This window comes from Lonchura striata, chromosome 7 (assembly GCF_046129695.1).
Source record: "Lonchura striata isolate bLonStr1 chromosome 7, bLonStr1.mat, whole genome shotgun sequence".
NCBI lineage: Eukaryota > Metazoa > Chordata > Aves > Passeriformes > Estrildidae > Lonchura > Lonchura striata.
Window position 1 is genome coordinate 14,842,479 of NC_134609.1, and position 17,301 is coordinate 14,859,779.

Consider the following 17,301-nt stretch of genomic DNA (forward strand, 5'->3'; position numbering starts at 1 on the left):
TATGCTTTCTGTCCAGACATGCACTGTAAAAAGAAATTTAAGTCCTTTGAGCATCACTGGCTGGCAGGCATTTGGGTACACTGTCTCTGTAAAGTTTTTGCTGTTCTGAAACTGCTGTCGAAGTGGTTGGGGAAAACAGTCCATATGGTGCTTGATGCTGGCAGAAATCACATATGTAGGTCAGAGAGGGTTCAATTATGAGCTTTTGCTTAGTCCTTACAGACAATTGCTTTCACTGCCTTCGGTTCTGACAGCATAACTGGATCATGCCTAATTTGGAGTCTGTCAATTTAGAATACTCATCTAATAAGATGACTCAGTAGCTAATATGCACATCATTGTCAAACAAAAATTAGATGAGAGGCTTCTCTTTAGTGATATTTACATTTTGAAATCAGCTTATATGTTTTTCGTCATTCACCTTTTCCTTCCTGTGGAACAAACATTTCTGTGATGCGGCAGCTGCTGAGGAGTCCTTTGTGGACACAGAGAAGGTGGATCCCAAGCTTATCAGGTTCTGTCGGCTGTTCTTCGCAGTTCCACCCGGGATTTCTTCTACAGCACTCACCGACCTTCAAAGGAAATGTGAGAAAAAGATCTAACATGCAGTCAACACAACAGTGACCTGGGGGCAGAGATCTTAAGGTACAGTAACTACTGAATATGATGAAGTCCAGGACAATGTCTGTTATAAGCTCCTTAATGTCTCTTTACAAAAAAAGAAAAATTTAACAGGAGTATAACTCTAGATTTATTTATAACTCTCCGTTATAAATAAATCTAAACTCTGCTTTGATTCAATAGAGTCAGGTTTGTTTCTTTCCTTCATTTGGTGAGCCAAATGCAGCTGGTTTAAGTTTGGTGAAGCCGACAGGCAAAAAGTGCAGCCCCATTCCCTTCTGGGAATTCTACAGGATGAAGAAAGTTCCTCATTTATTATTTTCTCAAGAAAAAAGCTTCAGAAAGCCTTAACGTTTGTTGTTACATTATTCAGAATTTTTCCAGAAATGGGAATTAAATTATTTGAATACTAATTCATTAGGATAAATTAATGTCCTAGGGAACTGAGGGATTTTTTAATTTAATTAAGAAAAAGGTGTGTGAAACCTCAGATCAGAAAGCTGTCTCTGTACTGTAGCTTTGAACAAGAAATGATTATGTTGTTCGGGAGGGGTTTTATTGAGGTGGATTTTTGTTAATTACATTTTTTCAGCAAATGCTAAAGACACATAGAAGCTTTTCCATTATCCTAAAGTTTTATCATTTTCTTTTGCACATTGAAGATTTACATCAGGCAACTATTCAAGGAATTTCTAAAAATTTTTCAAAAATTAACTAGAGTAGTTTCTCATCTCTTCTGCCTAGTATCCAATAACAGGGAACATGGGAGCAGTTCAAAACTACAGTACGTGGAGTTCAGAGATGTTAGGAACCATTTTTTCCCTTAAGAGGGGGCCAAACACTGGAACAGGCCACCTAAGAGATGGTCACTGGTCCAAGCCTGTCAGTTATTAAGAGTCATTTGGAGATGACCTTAATAACATCCTTTAACTTTTGGTCAACTCTGAAATGCTCAGGCAGTTGGACTAGATGATTATTGAGTCTCCTCTCCTCTCCTCTCCTCTCCTCTCCTCTCCTCTCCTCTCCTCTCCTCAAAATCCAAAATTCATTATTAAGAAGGCTTTCTTTTACTGTGGAAAACACTTCCTGTTATTACTCCTGTTAGGTGAGATGTGCCAGATTTTACAGTTGTGTCTTCTTTAGATATAGACCAGAGCCTTGTTTACAAGCTTCACTTTGTGAGATGTAAGTTATGTTAATTTGGCTTCCTACAGAATGAGCATGATGATATAAGTAAGCTTTATAGATAGTAAACCCATCACTAATTTTTGTGTTGGTTGTACTCCTACATGGGAAACGTGATTTCCAAAGTAATTTCAACTCCACTGCTGTAATGGTACTTGTAATAGAATGGTGACTGTGGTAGACATTCAGTTGCAGATGCTTACAGCCAGGAGTGGGGTTTAAAGTTCTTGAAGTTCTATGGGAAGCAGCTTGCTGGAAATTTGGAGAACAGAGTTCGTCCTTCAGCAGAGGAGGTGAACTTATTCTTGGCAGCATGATTTTAAATCAAGTACATTAAGATCATATCTAGAGTTTTAGTCAGAGGCATGGAAATTACTGTGAAGTACTCAGTAAATAAATCCTCTGTTACTCATATAACTGTTAGATATATGATGCATATATAGATGTTGGTGAACACATACACAAATATGTGTGTGTGTAGTTAGACAAGTAGACAGAGACTTCTTTCTTGACAAAAGCAGCCACTATCCCGCAATCTGCTTGTAGATCTCTCTTGTTGCAGTTTTACAGGTGTACTGGGGTATCTCATATTGCCCAGATTATCATGGCTGATTTATCAGGAAGTTCAAACTGTTTACTTAGGACACATTTAATTGGGAGTTGATCTAAATTGAGCATTTCCTGTGGGCCTGAATTACTCGTGTCATGGTTAAAAGAAGAAACTCCTGTTTAACTGGGTCAAGAACCCAATTTAAATGGGATGTCTGTAGGGATTACATGGTGCTTAACTATGGGATTCTGGGCTTTGTGATGCCTAGAGACTGACAGTACTTGCATCTCTTTGTTTGGAAGCTGCACTGTGCTAACACCCAGTCTAGAAAATTCTTGTTTGGCAGCAGGGGTGTTTCCCTGGCTATTGAAAAGGACTTAGTATCAGTTGTACAATCCTCACTTTTCTTTGCCAATGTCTACAGGGCTGCTGTCCATTCCATGGCTGAAATGAGGCTAATCCTCATGACAGAGCAGAGGTCTTTACTGCTCGTGACCCTGGGTTTCCTGTAACTCTCCAGTACAGTGGCAGTGCAGGGCTGGACATGACTGACACAAGTGAGAAAAATCAGTATAAGGACTGAGATGGAAATGCAAATGAAAATTATACATTATATACATGGTTTCACATAACCACTACAGAACACATAAGGTGTGACAGCACTTTAATGTGACAGCAAGGCTAGACCACATCCAAAATCTGAATGTGGACAAATAAGGACTCTGGCAGAATGCCTTGACAGGGAAAGTGATGACTATTAATACCTTTTCAATAGATTTTTCCCTTCATAAATTATATCATTAGTAAGGTTAAAAAAGACCTCTAAGATCATAAAATCCATCCTTCCACAGTGTCTGTGCAGCAGTTTCCCAGCTGTTTCAGTCACAGGGGACTAATGCTGATTCCCTGCCTGGGGGAGACACAGCTGGGGGCAGCTATTCTGGGAGGCCTGTGGCATCTGGCAGGACACACTGGTACAGAGTAAATGTGGAATTCCTGCATCTGCTTTGTATGGATCGTTCAGGGCCCAGGTTTTTTGGACTTGGAGCCAAACCAAGAGTAGGTGAACATTATTTATTTATTCTACATAGTAGAATATTATGTATTTATTACGTTATTTATTCTATATAAATATAATAATATATAGATATAGATATAGATATAGATATAGATATAGATATAGATATCTATTATCAAAGCAGGCTCAGATGTCAATTCAGGCATTTCTGATACTGGCATTGCCACACTAACTGCTGGATTCACTTGCTTATAAAACAGCTTTCATCTTGTAGAATATAAATTGAGCTTACCTGTTTATGAAGAGCTTGTAGCTACTTTGTGTCCTTGACCCACTAAGTGTGGTGTCACATGATCTGTGTGTCTCTGGAATTCTTCCTGCAATGAATATAGGAAATTTCAAAATTCAAGTGATAGTAGCGGCACTCAGCATCGGATATTGGGACAATTATAACAGGGAAGAAATTTAAACTGGCAATCTCCTCTCTTGTATCCTCACTTGGACATGATAAATGGCTATTTAATAAGGTTAATGAATACTACACCAGCAGTATTCCCAGTTCCCTAGTTATTGTTACTTCCTCTTCATAACCCCTTATGTGAATGTAATTTGGAAAACAGCTGTGTAGGTACAATGGCTGTCATTTCCATCTGTATGGGGGTAATTTGTGGAACAGCTTTTTCTCTTCAGAAATTATGTCCAATTTTTGTTCTTCAATTTGCAGGCATAAAATGGGCAGAAAAAGGCATGAAACTTCTCTGGCTTAATCAGAGTAGAATATAAAATCAATTAAATGAAAAGGATTGTATCTATTCCACTGGTTACTTTCTATGTTATATATATTGTGAATGTTTTTACGACATACAAACATGGTAGGAATAGTGGATGGCTTGTGGTTCCTTAGCAAATAAGGATTGCATTGTTTTTCACCTTCAATCATCTCTGTTGCTACACTATGGACAAGTGTTGCTTTGTCATGAAGGCTGAAATTTAGAGGCAGAACCAGAAAGGGTTATACAAGTTGTAGTTCTATGAATGTTTCTTGTATCAGCAGAGATATTTGAAATCTTTAGGGAATGGTGAGAAGGTTAAATTCTTATTCACTTTGATCATTTCATTGATCTTATTTGAAGACTTGCATATCAAACTATTACATAAGTAGGATGATAGAGGTTGTAAACAAGCTGTGTGGAAGGAATCATTTTGATAAAACATTCATGCACTACACCCTGAGACTTCACTCTGTATTCCAACATGAAAACGTGACACTGAATTCTAGTGTACCAACCAACCAACTGCAATTTTGAAACCTAGAAAATCTACAGTCCCATTGCTAAAATAAGAATAAACATGTGGGGTTTTTTCAAGCTGCAGATGGTAGTGACAAAATGTGAGATTTGAGATAAGCTAGTTACCAAAGTTAAGATTCAATCCTGTGTTCTGAAACAACATGCTTTTTAATGAGAAAACCTCACAAAATTCTCTGCTTGCACTGTGGTTTTAATATACTTGTATAAATATATTTTGATAAGATCATAAAATTCTCCTTAGTCTTTCTATATCAGCTGCTCTAGCAGTGGGACAACTTGGCTACTTTCCATGGCCAGACTGCCATGCTTTGATCACAAATCCAACACACACCTGACATTAAATTAACATGTATTCTTCAAAGAAGTTAATGCTGTAGATTTACTATATGTTAAATGAGCTCCTAATGTGCAGTCTTGATAGAGATATTTATGTCCTTTGATAATGGTGCTCTGCTAGATAGTAATATTTCTTATCATAGCAGAATGCTTTTTTTATGATGTATTATTTTGTGAAAGAATGTTTGTGACAAATAAGCTCTCACATTCTGTGTTTACTCATGTGTTTTTAGAATCCTGTATTACAAACTCCTGAGTATGCACAGCTACCTGTGCTTCATTGGAGATTGAGATATGCACAAAGGCCCTGGAATGAGCCTTTGTCAAGTTTATGACCAAAATGTCTTTTAAATTGCTTATGAAAGTGACTTCTGAATTTGTCTTCACTGTGTGTGACTGTGTATGTGACTCACACGTATGTGTCACTCATGGAGCAGCTGCAGTCTCAGGTTTTCATTGCTGCTGATATTGATTGCAATTCTGGAGCTTCAGAAAAGCACCTTGCAGGAGGAGACCATCAACAGCAGTAACCTCACTTTCTCATCCTTGGGCTGAGGGCTGAGAGGCTATGATATTATGGGTTTTTTTCCCATGATATGCCTAATTTCTCTCTGAATTATGTCCCCATAGAACATTCACTCTTAGGTGTTATTTATAGATTCAGCTGATTTCAGAGCTGATGTCTTGACATTGCCCACCATATGCATTTGTGGGGTAGCCCCACCTTTTCTGTGTCAAGATCCCATGTGCTAAAAACATAATGTCAAGCTTTGTGATCTGCTGAACAGCTTTACCTGGCAAAGGGGGCATGAAGCAAGAAAGAGGTGATGGAGCTACATGGTAGCCAGGAAATTTATAGCTGTACTGTGGGACACAAGTGAAAAATAATCAGATATAAAAATATCTTTCTTCCCTACAACTTAGCACAAATATACCTCCCAAGTCACATAACCACAAGTTGCATAGGAGTATCTGTCACCTGGTACATGGTCAATCCCACACTTTAGGGGACAAAATAGATAATAATTCACAAACATAATCTTTTTTTAAAAATCTTACCTTTCCTGTGTCCTCGGTTAGACAGTATCAAAGATGTACTTTCAGAAATACTATTAGAATCACTACAATCCACAGAGAGTTGTCTGTAATCTTCTGTTGACTGACTATAGTTCATTAATCTGGGCCCTTTGTCTGGAAACAGAAAGGAAATGTGGTGAATCATATACTTTGGTAATAAGCCATTGTATTTGCAAGTTAATGTAAATAACATTTCGATCTGCTAATTTTTATATAGACCTCATCCTTCTGTCTTCTAACCCTGACTCCAATTCCTTAAAGACTGAGGAAAGCATGGTAACATCATTCTATTACTTTCATATCCTATTCTGACCAAAATTGGTTTTCATAGTTCTCAATTATTCCATATAAAACAAATCTAATTCATTAATTCTGTTCTACATGTTTAACTGAAAGGTTGCAAAGTGCAGATAACCTGCAAAGTTCTTATTCCTTCTACTCTGAGGTCCAAAACTTTGAGCTAAAATTTCTTCTTTCTGTGTGCAGGCTGGACAATGCCCAAACAGAATCCACTACCAGAGGCAGATGCAGAAATTTCATTAATGGGACATCCTAATTCATTAGGATGTATATATTTTTCTTGCACGCTGACTTTTCTTGTTTTGCATTCTCTTGTGTCCTTTTACAGAATCTCTGAAGGATAATTTTTAATTTTAAAAAAGGAAGAAATGGAATGTTGTCTTGCAAAGTGCAGCTCACACATTTTCAATATAATTGACACCCTAATTCATTGAAGTCCTTTGGCAAGTGTAAGTCAAGTGATCTGAATCATGAGCAAACACAGAGATCACACCAGACAAATAATCCCTGCAACCAGTGTCAGGAAACTGGCAGGAATTTCTGGTTAATACAGGGTTGAAAATGGGGCCATCCTTTTTGGCAGCAGCAGAGTTTCTACCTACTTTTGCAAGTGTGAATCTACAAGCTCAGTTGAATAAGTGAACCGATATGGCTTGATGGGTAGCTTGTCTCAATGTTTCCAAAATAATCCCCTTCTCTTATAACCAATAATAGCTAATGGAAATATTGCAGATATATTTAAGTCTGTGTTTGAGTCTAGCTGATTTCATGGCACAAATGTGTGATTTACTGAATAGGAATTGTATTGCTCATATGCCTAATGCTGAGCATATCCCAAAAAATCTTGTATAGCTTGGGCCAGCTTTCTCCTTGCTCCAAAATCAGAGATCACTGTCAAAGTGAACAGCACAGTGTAGGCACTAGAAAAAAGATACAGTTATAGAATTACTCTGAGGGATAATATATCTTGATCTTAGTCAGATGAAATAAAATCTTGGTATATGCTGTTTTATTTATATTGTGAGCAGGATTTGAATTTGTCTTGAAATCACTACAGCAATTACTGTGTGAATTTATAAAACATCTTTTGAATAGAAAATTAAGCTAAAATCAAAAAAATAAACCACAAATCTTTCCTTGAATAATCAAATAGGAAAGATGACTATATATTCCTTAATGGCAGGAGAATAACCTCACAGAACTCCAGCTTGCAAAATACACTGGAGTATACAAAGTACAAAAGCAGTTTTGAAAGCTGAGGAGTTTTATATGCACAGGTTTTATGCAAAGAGCTTTAAGAGTCAAATCTGTGCAACCTGATTTGTTATCATTGCTTCACAGCCCTGAGACTATTGTCCTTTGTGGAAATAAGGAAAAGAAACCTCACTGACTTGCCTCAGAGTCTTTCCATTATGAAGTAATTTATACGTACAGCAATAACTATCTTATCCAACACTACATGTAATCACTACAGCATGAAATTAAACAATCCATCTACTTTGGGAAAGACATAGAAAAGGCTGTCTGTATCCTTATCCAACAGTTCAGGCTATAAATCTTTCTTTACCTTGGTGAAAATTCATCTGGGATGCCAGAGTTGAGGTGTCCGATATGTTTTCATGCAGCCTTTTCCTTATCACATGGCTTCTGTTCAGCTGAGAGGCTGTGCTGTCCTCAGTGGCCACCTGCTCTGTCTAGAAGGCAGTAATATTCAATGTCATATGGTATGTGAACTTCAGACTCTCATCGGGAAGTGACCCTTGCCCTCTGGCTGTCAGAGGCTGCTGATCAGCTTTGCATAAGCAACTTCATTTTCTCTGATTAACACAAAGTGGGGCTGAGTATGTTGGTTCCATGCTCTCATGCTAGCTAAGTTTAAGAGGGGACACCCTCTGTTACAGTAGCAAAGACAGTAAGAAAGAGTGCAAGGGAAAAGTTATTCTCAGAATCTTAATGAATACTGATTGAAAACAAAAAAAATCGGGTGTGTTTTCTTCCATTGTCATTCAGCTTGTCAACAAAAATAGTTTTTGCTATTTCAAATTTTGAAAAAACTTATGCGCTCATTTTTAAAGACCTCATGTGGTCAGGCTTGATTGCACATCAAATATTCAGTTCTACTCAAGGACAGTGGCCTACCTAATATGATGTAAATTAGATTTCTTTGAACTTCATGAAGAAAGTCTGAAACAAGAACGGCAATGGAGAAATTTTTACTGTTGTGCAAAGTCCTTTACCTTGGCCAATAAGAAGTCTCTGTAAAGGTTATGATTGTGTCAGTACTAACTAAAGAAATTAAGATACTGTAAATACAAAAGCTCAGTCACTTCCCAGGAGTGTAGAAGTAGTGTATGAGACAGCTTCATTGCTTTATTCGCTTGCACACGTGCCCACAGAGTTTCCTGCCTAGAAGTTTAGAATCAAATCTCACTTCCTTAATCCATACAAACATTAATTCTGGCAGTCGCTCACCTGTCTCCCGTGTTCCTGGGCACCTCTCTCACTGCAGAAAAGGAGATGATTGGAGTATGAGAGCAGTACTTACCTCGCTGACACTTCCCACTGCAAACTGAACCATTTTCTTTATGTAGAATTTTGCTGGTAAGGAAGCAGATTCCTTCTGACGTGCTTCGCATGCTTCCAGAACGGATTCAGGAGAAAGTCTTCTATGTGGCAGATCTTCACACAGTGTCAGCAAGAGTGTGTGTAGTTGGTCACTCAGCTGGAGGGACTGAGTCAAAATAGAGGTACTGTTAAATGACATCTCCCAGGGGACTGAAATCCTGTGTAAACTGGGACCAGGAATTTCTGTAAGCCTTTCACTCTGAGTGAGAAACATGCTCTGAATTCCTTTAGGCTTTGGGAAAATTCCAGACAAGCAGCATAAAAGCATGGAATGAACCTTTAGTGGGATTCTGGATATCCTTGGAGGGAATTGACATCTTCAAGAATGATTGGTGGCCCAATTAGGGGCTTCTTGGTGACAGACAATTCAGTTTGCTCCAGAGCTTTGTTAATTAGACTGTGATTCAAAGATTCATGGCAGTAAGGCATGTGGTAGCATTAGCTTCAAAAAGATGAGGAGTTTTACCAGCCACAACTGTTGTCATAGAGACCAGATACTTATATTTTAAGGCCATTTAGCTTATTAAGCTTTTCCTTTTAGAATGTGAAAGGGAGGTTAAATTGACTAGAAACCTGTGCTCTCCAAATCGAGAACAAGCAACCAAAAGCATCAATATAGAAATGAAGCAAAATTTATGTTACAAGTCTTTGAAAGGATTCTGAGCAAGCAAGAAACTTATAATTTCATCTAGTAGATACTGATGGAATTTGATCAGAAATTAGGGGAGTTGTTTAGTTTTATTCTTCCATCCCAGTTTTGAAAAAGCACATAAATGTGCACATTCCACAATAATGCCAACATGATGTTTTTGTTTTAGTCCTGTCTGTCTTAGAATAAAAGAATCATAGAATAATTTCAGTTGAAAAAGACTTTTAATATCATTGAGTGCAATCATGAACCTAACACTGGCAAGTTCACCTCCAAATCATGTCCCTAAGTGCCACAAGAAAACATCTTTTAAATAGCTCCAGTAATGAGATTCAACCACTTCCCTGGGTAGATTGTTCCTAATTGTCTTGGAATAAATAAGCTTCACCCTTAAAATCAAAGTACAATTCATCTTAATAAGAAAAATTCTGGGTTTTGAAGAAATAGAGGGAGGAAAAAAAAATGGAAAGGAATGAAAAGATGAGCTCCAACTAAATTCCCTGATTTATGTGAACTGGTATTTTTGGTGAGGTTTGAACCTTGACACAAGCTCTTCAGTTCTTTCCTAGTGGTCCAAAACACAAGCCCTCTTAGTAATACTTCAGACTATGTCTTTCATTCTTTGAACCAGAATAAAAGAAAGCAAAAATGATTGTGTTACTGGCCTGGTTTGGAGGAACCTGGTAATCTGCTGACCAATAGAGGGTCATTCCTAAGGAATACACCAGCATCTGTAAAAACAGAAAAGGAAACTCTGTGTGAAACCAATACTTAGTGCAGGAAAGCCTCATACTAGAAACACCATCTTTTTGTGTCTTTGGTCACAAAATGGCAGAAGTCACACAGATGATTCTTTTAAAACTAAACTAAATATATCTAAAAATAAAACCGTGACTCTTAGCTTATAGACTATGTTGCATGCAATTAGTGATGCCTTTTCCTGGTCTTTAAAAACTGAGAGCCAGCCATGGTTAAGGGATAAGGGATTTTTACCTTGGTATTTTAATAAGGATCCTTATGGCAAACCATCTTTGCAAGGTGGGATGTGCCACCATGCACACACATGACAGATTGTGTATACAGCTTATAGACCTTACAAATTAGCTTATCTAACAAGGATGGCCCAATGGGGGGTCTGGATGAATCATGTGACATTTCCCCATTCGACAAATTCGCCCCTGGATGGGCTGAAACTCTAGTTTATAGGATATGTTCTAGAGATCACCTTGGTTTCCCAAGATAGTGTAGGGTAGTCCAACCTCCTACTATGAGGCCTTTAGAATGTTTGCTCTACTGGCTTAACAAAATACTAGGTTATCAGAATTAAGGAATTACAAGTATACATGCTAAGAATACATAAAAGTAATATAAAGGTATATAAAAGAAAAGGGAAAAAATCATCTTGGCATCATTAGTACTATTCAGCTTGAGGGACTGAGGCAGGATGCCCTCTGTTCAAAGATGCTAGGAGTAGGGGAAAAATTTGAACTCCTTTCTTAATTTTGAAGCTCTCCCATTACTGGTTAAAATTCCCTCCTACCTGTAGGACTGACTAGCTGTTATATGAAGGAAAATAATTACTGGAATAAGGCTGCCTTTTCCACAGCTTCATTTTTCTGCCTAGTGTTTAAGTCCTCAGTTATATGGGAATCTGAAAATACTGTGTTCTGCCTGAGGGAAGTATGTTGTCTGAGTGGTATTTAAAACTTTAAGGTGCCTGAATGCTATATCTTACTGTCTTTCCAGAGAGATGCATTTGTCAGAGAGAATAAAAATAACTTGTTAACAAAGCTGAATATATTTCTGACTTCCTGGGACTGCTTCCACCCTCTGATTGTACAGATACTGCAGCCCTGCTGCTTCTGAGATTACAGTTACCATATCTACTTGAATATCATTTCATAGAAATATTCTTCCTTTCTGTGGGCCTTTACAAATAATAAATTTCTGCAAGACTGTAGGACTGATGTTCAAAATTTATTTTGATGTTGACATACATCCTAATCCAATGGCAAGCTCCAAGATACATGTAACAACTTTCTAAATATAGCCTAATTTGATTCATTTTATTAGAAATGGGGTGTCACAGTAGGTGCCTGGCAAGTTGCATTAAAACCCACAAGCTTTTCTTCATGAGGTGCTGTCAAGATGCACCTTGCAATATACCTCACCTTTGTTAGTCCAAAGTGTTGGTTTTTACTTGGGCGGTGGAGCAATTCTGGTGGACTGAAAGGGGCAGCTTCTGTCTGAGATGCATTGTTTTGGAAAAACAAATTTCCTTCAGCAGACAATAGTAGTGACCACGGGCAAATCACACAGATGGCAGGGTCTGAAAAATGTTGAAGTCGATAAAATGGAGATCTTAGTGCTGAATTCACTGCACTCAGAAAATCATATTTCTGTCATCTCACCTGTATAACCAATCTCATCACAGGAGATGTACCCAGAATCTCCTGCCTGACTGGGGACCTTACTGGTCCTGACCCACAGACTGATTTCCCAGCCCGACCTCAGACTTGCTTTGTCACTGTGGCCTTGCCTGGTGATCGCTGGGCTCTCTGACCATGATCACCTTCAGCTAGAGTTCTCTTTTGCTCCTTCCATGCTTTCTGTAGTGTTGTGTGCAAACACAAGTCACACATGCTGGGAAGCTTGTCTTGTTTTAGGAACAGCCAGCCAGCTTATACTTCATCCTAGTGGAGAATACCTGGCCTTCTGTAGTGCTGGCTAGCACTGGCATTCCTGCCTAACCTGGCAGTGCCCCAGCACCAGGAATATTCTGTACCAAGTTGTGCTGATCATCATGAGATCTGGCATGATTTATTGCATCACACACAGTGCAGCAAATGTGGCAGTATTAGCCTTGAAAAAAGGGTGATTACAGAAACAATATAGCTGCAATTGAGAGATGTGGAGTCAGATATGCCTTTCTCAGCTGGGATGATGCAGGTAACCTTCCCTGTGCTCAAAGTAGCTGGAGCACTGTGGATTCAGCTTCAGAATGACTCCAGTTTGGCATCACTTCTGGACCTGAGCTCTATAGAGACAAGTTTAGCAGCCTTACATTTGGCCTGCAGCTGATCTTGATGGTACATCCATACTTCTTCTTGGTTTAGTTTTCATGTTCTGATTACCCTAAATTTATCTGGTGTAGCATAGGGAACATAGGCTGGTTATCTTTTTTTGTTTTAAATTTCATTTTCTTAAGTCAGCAGTCAGAAGAGTATAGTGTCTGCTTAGTGTCTGGCACAGAGTCAATAGATGGACCTATGCTGAACCTATCTAGGTGGGTATCTCTGTGCTTCACTCCTTTGCACATTTCTGATGTTTGTATTTCCTGGGCTTTTCTATCCCCTTTTTACACCAGTTAATAGAGAACTGATGGTTTAGTCAATCTGCTATAGTGTTCCAGCCCATTAAAAACTAGTTGCCAATGAATTTTCACTCCTCCAGTTTTAGTAGAAGTTACACATCACTCGTTTTCTGTATTTTTTATTTTGATTCTATATGCTTATGAGGTAAGAACATGTCTCATGCATTCTCCCCTTAAAAGGAATACCTATGCACATAAACAGTTCTCAAAATGTGACAGATTGCTCAGCTGTGCTCTCCTATTGTTGCTCAGTTGTGCTCTGTGCTCAGTCAAGCTGACCTGCTTGGCAAGCAAACATCATAATGATAAGTCACATTATTATCATCAAGGACAAAAGTCTCTTACTAGCTGAATGGAGAGCCATGTGGATTTGCCTGTCCTTCTCTATCAGCCCATGAAGGACATGAGCCTAGCTGCACTGCAGTTTCTCTGGGTGCATGTTATTCAGACTTCAGGACGGACTCTTCTGTCTGCATATAGTTAGATTAATTACTACTTGATGTTTAATTTGAAAAAAAATAGCCAAAACTGTATAAAGACCTTCTATGTAGGCAGAGCAATCTGCACGTAATCCCAGCAGCACTTAAAGATTTTTCATTTTTATTAGCAATATGCTGTTAGTGCCATTAGTTTTTTGTCTCTACCCCCACCCCCACAAACAAACTCAAAAGAATTAAGATAACTCAAGAATTAATTTCCAACAGTAAGAACTCTTAAAAAGATGCTTTTCACCTCACCTTTGTGAAGATCCTCCAGAAGCTGCACTGTGGACAGGTACAGGAGTGCCCATATTTCTTCTTCCTCCAGAGGGCTTCCTTTTGCCCAAAGGACCTCGGCCAATGTCACGCAGGAATTGCTCATGCCTGCTGCAGTAGGTACTGGGTTTTGGACACAGCAAATTAGACTGAACTGCTCAAGACAAGCCCTACTGATCATACCTGTACCTTCTCTCACAGTAAGAAATACTTTGTGAACCACCTTGCTTTCTTTGTTTAGAATAGGCAGGTATTGTTTACCCCTGTCTTAATCTGAGTAAATAAAGGGGGCTGAACTAACTGACTTCCTGTAATCTTTTTGAGCCCTTTTACTCATCATTTTAAACCAGTCAGAAGATTCTGTGGAGAACAAATAGTTTTTACTCAGGAGGTCCTTCATGAATATGTGCTGTTCAGATTTTGTGAGTGGTTATTTGAATGACAGGTGACTGATTTTGCTGCTCAGTTGGATGTTTCTGTCTAGAAAAAACATGACAGAGTTTATCTAAGAAAAAGACAATACAATGCAAAAGGTGTGCTCTGTAATATGAAAAGCTTATTAACAGTGCAACAGAGCAATTAAATTTCATTCCTTGCTCAGCAGACTGATCAGTAAAAGCTGGTAGATTCTTACTACATTCATTGATGAGAGATTTAGATTTTCTTGCTCCATATTTGAGACTCAGTGCTTGCAGTTCATCCCTTCCAATATACATATAAACTTGCTTTGTTTCACTAAACCAAATTAAAAGATTATTCTCTTTTTGAACTACTGAATAGCAATTTAGTGGTTCCCAGCTCACTGTCCTATCTGACAGCTACATAAGACGTAGCAGAAGAATGTGGATCCACACACTCATGCTGTTTTGTCTCAGCTGTAACACAGCTTCAGATCATTTAGAGAAAGGCACTCTGTAGTGAATCATGGTTTCATGTCTTACCTACTGGAAGATTATTTTCATAATCCTACCCAACCAGAAACTGAGTTGTGACTTGAAGGTTCACGGCTGCTTTTCCTTCAAATATTTTGTCATGCTAAATATTCTCAAAGAAGGTTTTGCTCTTCATCAATGAACCTGATCTTTCCATCTAATGAGTTATATATTTCTGTAATTTACTAATCTAGTCAGAGCTGCTCTAGATCTACACATCAGTAAGGAAAACTGAATCCAATGTTCAAATTTCCTAAACATTTTTTAACAGCTTTTGCTATTACTCTTCTGTAACAGCCCCACAGGTTCATTTAATGCTGTGTAAATAGGGGAATAATAAGAAAAGCTAGAAGTGATCCATTTACTGATTTGAGTTTTGACATTGTCTGTAGACCAGCAAGACACTATAGCCTGGGATGGTATTGTCACATATAGGATTGTGTACACTTTACACTACTGTAAAATGAGTTCACTCACGGCCTTAGGACAGATCTTGCCCCCCGCCAGAACTTCTTCACTCTCTGTACACAGCCCACTTACTGCCACTGCTTGCTCTGTGCTGGCAATAGAACTCTTTGTGTCTTACTGCTGGTTGCTTTGCCAAATTCCTGTTCAGTATGGAGTCTTCAAGGGGTAACTGGAAGAGTATCACAGTGTCCAGTAGGACCAGCTTGTTGCTGATTAATAGACTGCTCAGACTTTGCTTCATGGGGTCTTGTCCTGGCTCAGTAGCTTGCAAACAAGGAATCACAACATAGAAAGAATGATCCCTTGTTGCAACCACCACAGGATTATAGATCAACCTAGTGACATTTTAAATGGAACCAGAGTCCTAATTTTAGTCTGTAGTTTCAAAGGGCAGTAAAGCTTCTTACAAATCTAACCTTAATTAGAAGAGACAGACAAATCTTCTTAATCTAAGCCATCACCATTTCTCTTAATAATAAATTACTGTGATAGCATTTCACTTAACCCTGTGGTACTGGGACTAAGCAATAAATTCACATCCCCAGAGCAGAATCTGTGTGGCTTCTCCATACAGGTAATCCACCAGATTGTACTTAGTGCTGTTTTATTTAAGACCGTACTGGGAAAGGAAGCACTGCATCCTCTGTTTTAGATAGAAGTGCTTATACCAAGTGATATCAGTGCTGATATTTCTAACTAGCTTAAGTTACTCAGTAAGAAACTACCCAAAGTGCAGATCTTAGAGCTTTATAGAACCAACGTGAAATCAGCAGTTACACGAGAGATGCTTAACTTTTGTAGGGAATGTTTTTTTCTAAGACTAAAAGTAATGTCTCAGATCAATACTAAATATGAATGAAATGAATTCTGCTATCAATTCTATCCAAACTTCTGGAAAAAATATTAGATTGTATGGCCATGGAAATCATAATCTCTTTAACAAATTATTGCTTTAAAACAATGTGGAGTTAAGCAATGTGCTATTTTACAATCAAATTGGCAGCTGGTTTTAAACACACTCCAAATGCTCTGTATCTTTAGGCTGTGTTTTTGACTTCTGATTCTTGAGACCAACATGATGTGATATTTAACAAAGGTCTAACTGCATGAGTGCTTGGGAAAAAAACTATAGCCAGGCTACATTATCTGTATTATAAGAGAGTAAAAGTGCTGGAAAGATATTGTTGTCATTGTAGCACCAGCCATGTTCTGGTCCCTTGGCTTAGTAAAACCTGTGATCCAGAACCAAACAATTCTGACCTTCAAACAACAAACAAGGCAGACAAATGAGGAGGCAAGAAGGAAAAATTGACAGCAACTTTGCAAAAAAGGGACTTTTTTCCAGTAACACTACATATCGAAATTACACTGGATCCGGTTGAGGCTGCAGGGAAAAATTAGAGCAGCAGAGTGTAATCACCCACTTTGGAGTTTGGCCAAGCTATAGAGGTTTGTGACTGGAAAAAATAGCAAAGAGCTTCCAGTGCCAATTTGTGTTTTGAGGTCAAAGGCTGATTTTGCTGATGTCTATGGAAGAAGATAGTACCATCCAAATTAGCCTAAAATATCCTTCCTGTTCTAATCTTTATTCATTTATTCATTATGTGGCCTCTCTAAAGTCAACAGATTTTTCCAACTCTTCTTGCACAGATATGGAAGGTTGTATTGGGGTGAGGCTAACCCATTATTTTGCCAACAACATCTGGCTACTTATCACTTTTTTTTTTTTAATAATTCAATTTGATGCATTTTGTTTATCATATATGCAAGTTTTCATCCATTGAAAACTGGAGTCAATGAAAGAAATGGAATTCATCATAAAAGTTAATGTTCTACACCTTTACATCTGAATTTGACACTTAGCAACAATTGTGCATTACTAATTTAATATAGCAAGGTCACTGTTTTGATTTGGCAATCTTATTTAGTAAAATGTAAAGGAGCAACTTGGCTTTGTTTAATCTTCATCTTTACTTTTGCTATTTTGTTTACTGTGTAAAAAAAGCATAAGAGCTAAAAACTATTACTTTTATAGGAAAACTGACCTTCCCTTATCAAACACAGTCAAGTGCATTAAATATCCTCAAGAGGAATGAGTCAGC

At 38.2% G+C, this 17,301-nt stretch overlaps 2 protein-coding genes and 1 long non-coding RNA gene across 3 annotated transcripts in view; 1 reads left to right on the forward strand and 2 right to left on the reverse strand.

Annotated features, from left to right (window-relative positions):
- FRMPD2 (FERM and PDZ domain containing 2) overlaps positions 1-14,066 on the reverse strand; it is a 32,704-nt gene extending 18,638 nt beyond the window's left edge. The window contains exons 1-6 of the mRNA XM_077784503.1: positions 13,782-14,066; positions 11,843-12,000; positions 10,337-10,402; positions 8,943-9,128; positions 7,965-8,091; positions 6,119-6,211 (exon numbers count right to left, since the gene is read on the reverse strand). Of these exons, the coding sequence (XP_077640629.1) occupies positions 6,119-6,211; positions 7,965-8,091; positions 8,943-9,128; positions 10,337-10,402; positions 11,843-12,000; positions 13,782-13,980 (829 nt within the window). The 5' untranslated portion in view covers positions 13,981-14,066. The remainder of the gene's footprint in view (positions 1-6,118; positions 6,212-7,964; positions 8,092-8,942; positions 9,129-10,336; positions 10,403-11,842; positions 12,001-13,781) is intronic.
- Positions 484-6,098, reverse strand: LOC110475239 (uncharacterized). The gene is made up of 3 exons (XR_002466231.3): positions 6,080-6,098; positions 3,667-3,751; positions 484-572 (listed from the first exon to the last, which is right to left on the reverse strand). It is a non-coding gene; the product is annotated as an uncharacterized LOC110475239 (long non-coding RNA).
- MAPK8 (mitogen-activated protein kinase 8) overlaps positions 560-17,301 on the forward strand; it is a 71,087-nt gene continuing 54,345 nt past the window's right edge. The window contains exon 1 of the mRNA XM_021539174.3: positions 560-645. The gene's annotated coding sequence lies outside the window, so the exon portion shown is untranslated. The remainder of the gene's footprint in view (positions 646-17,301) is intronic.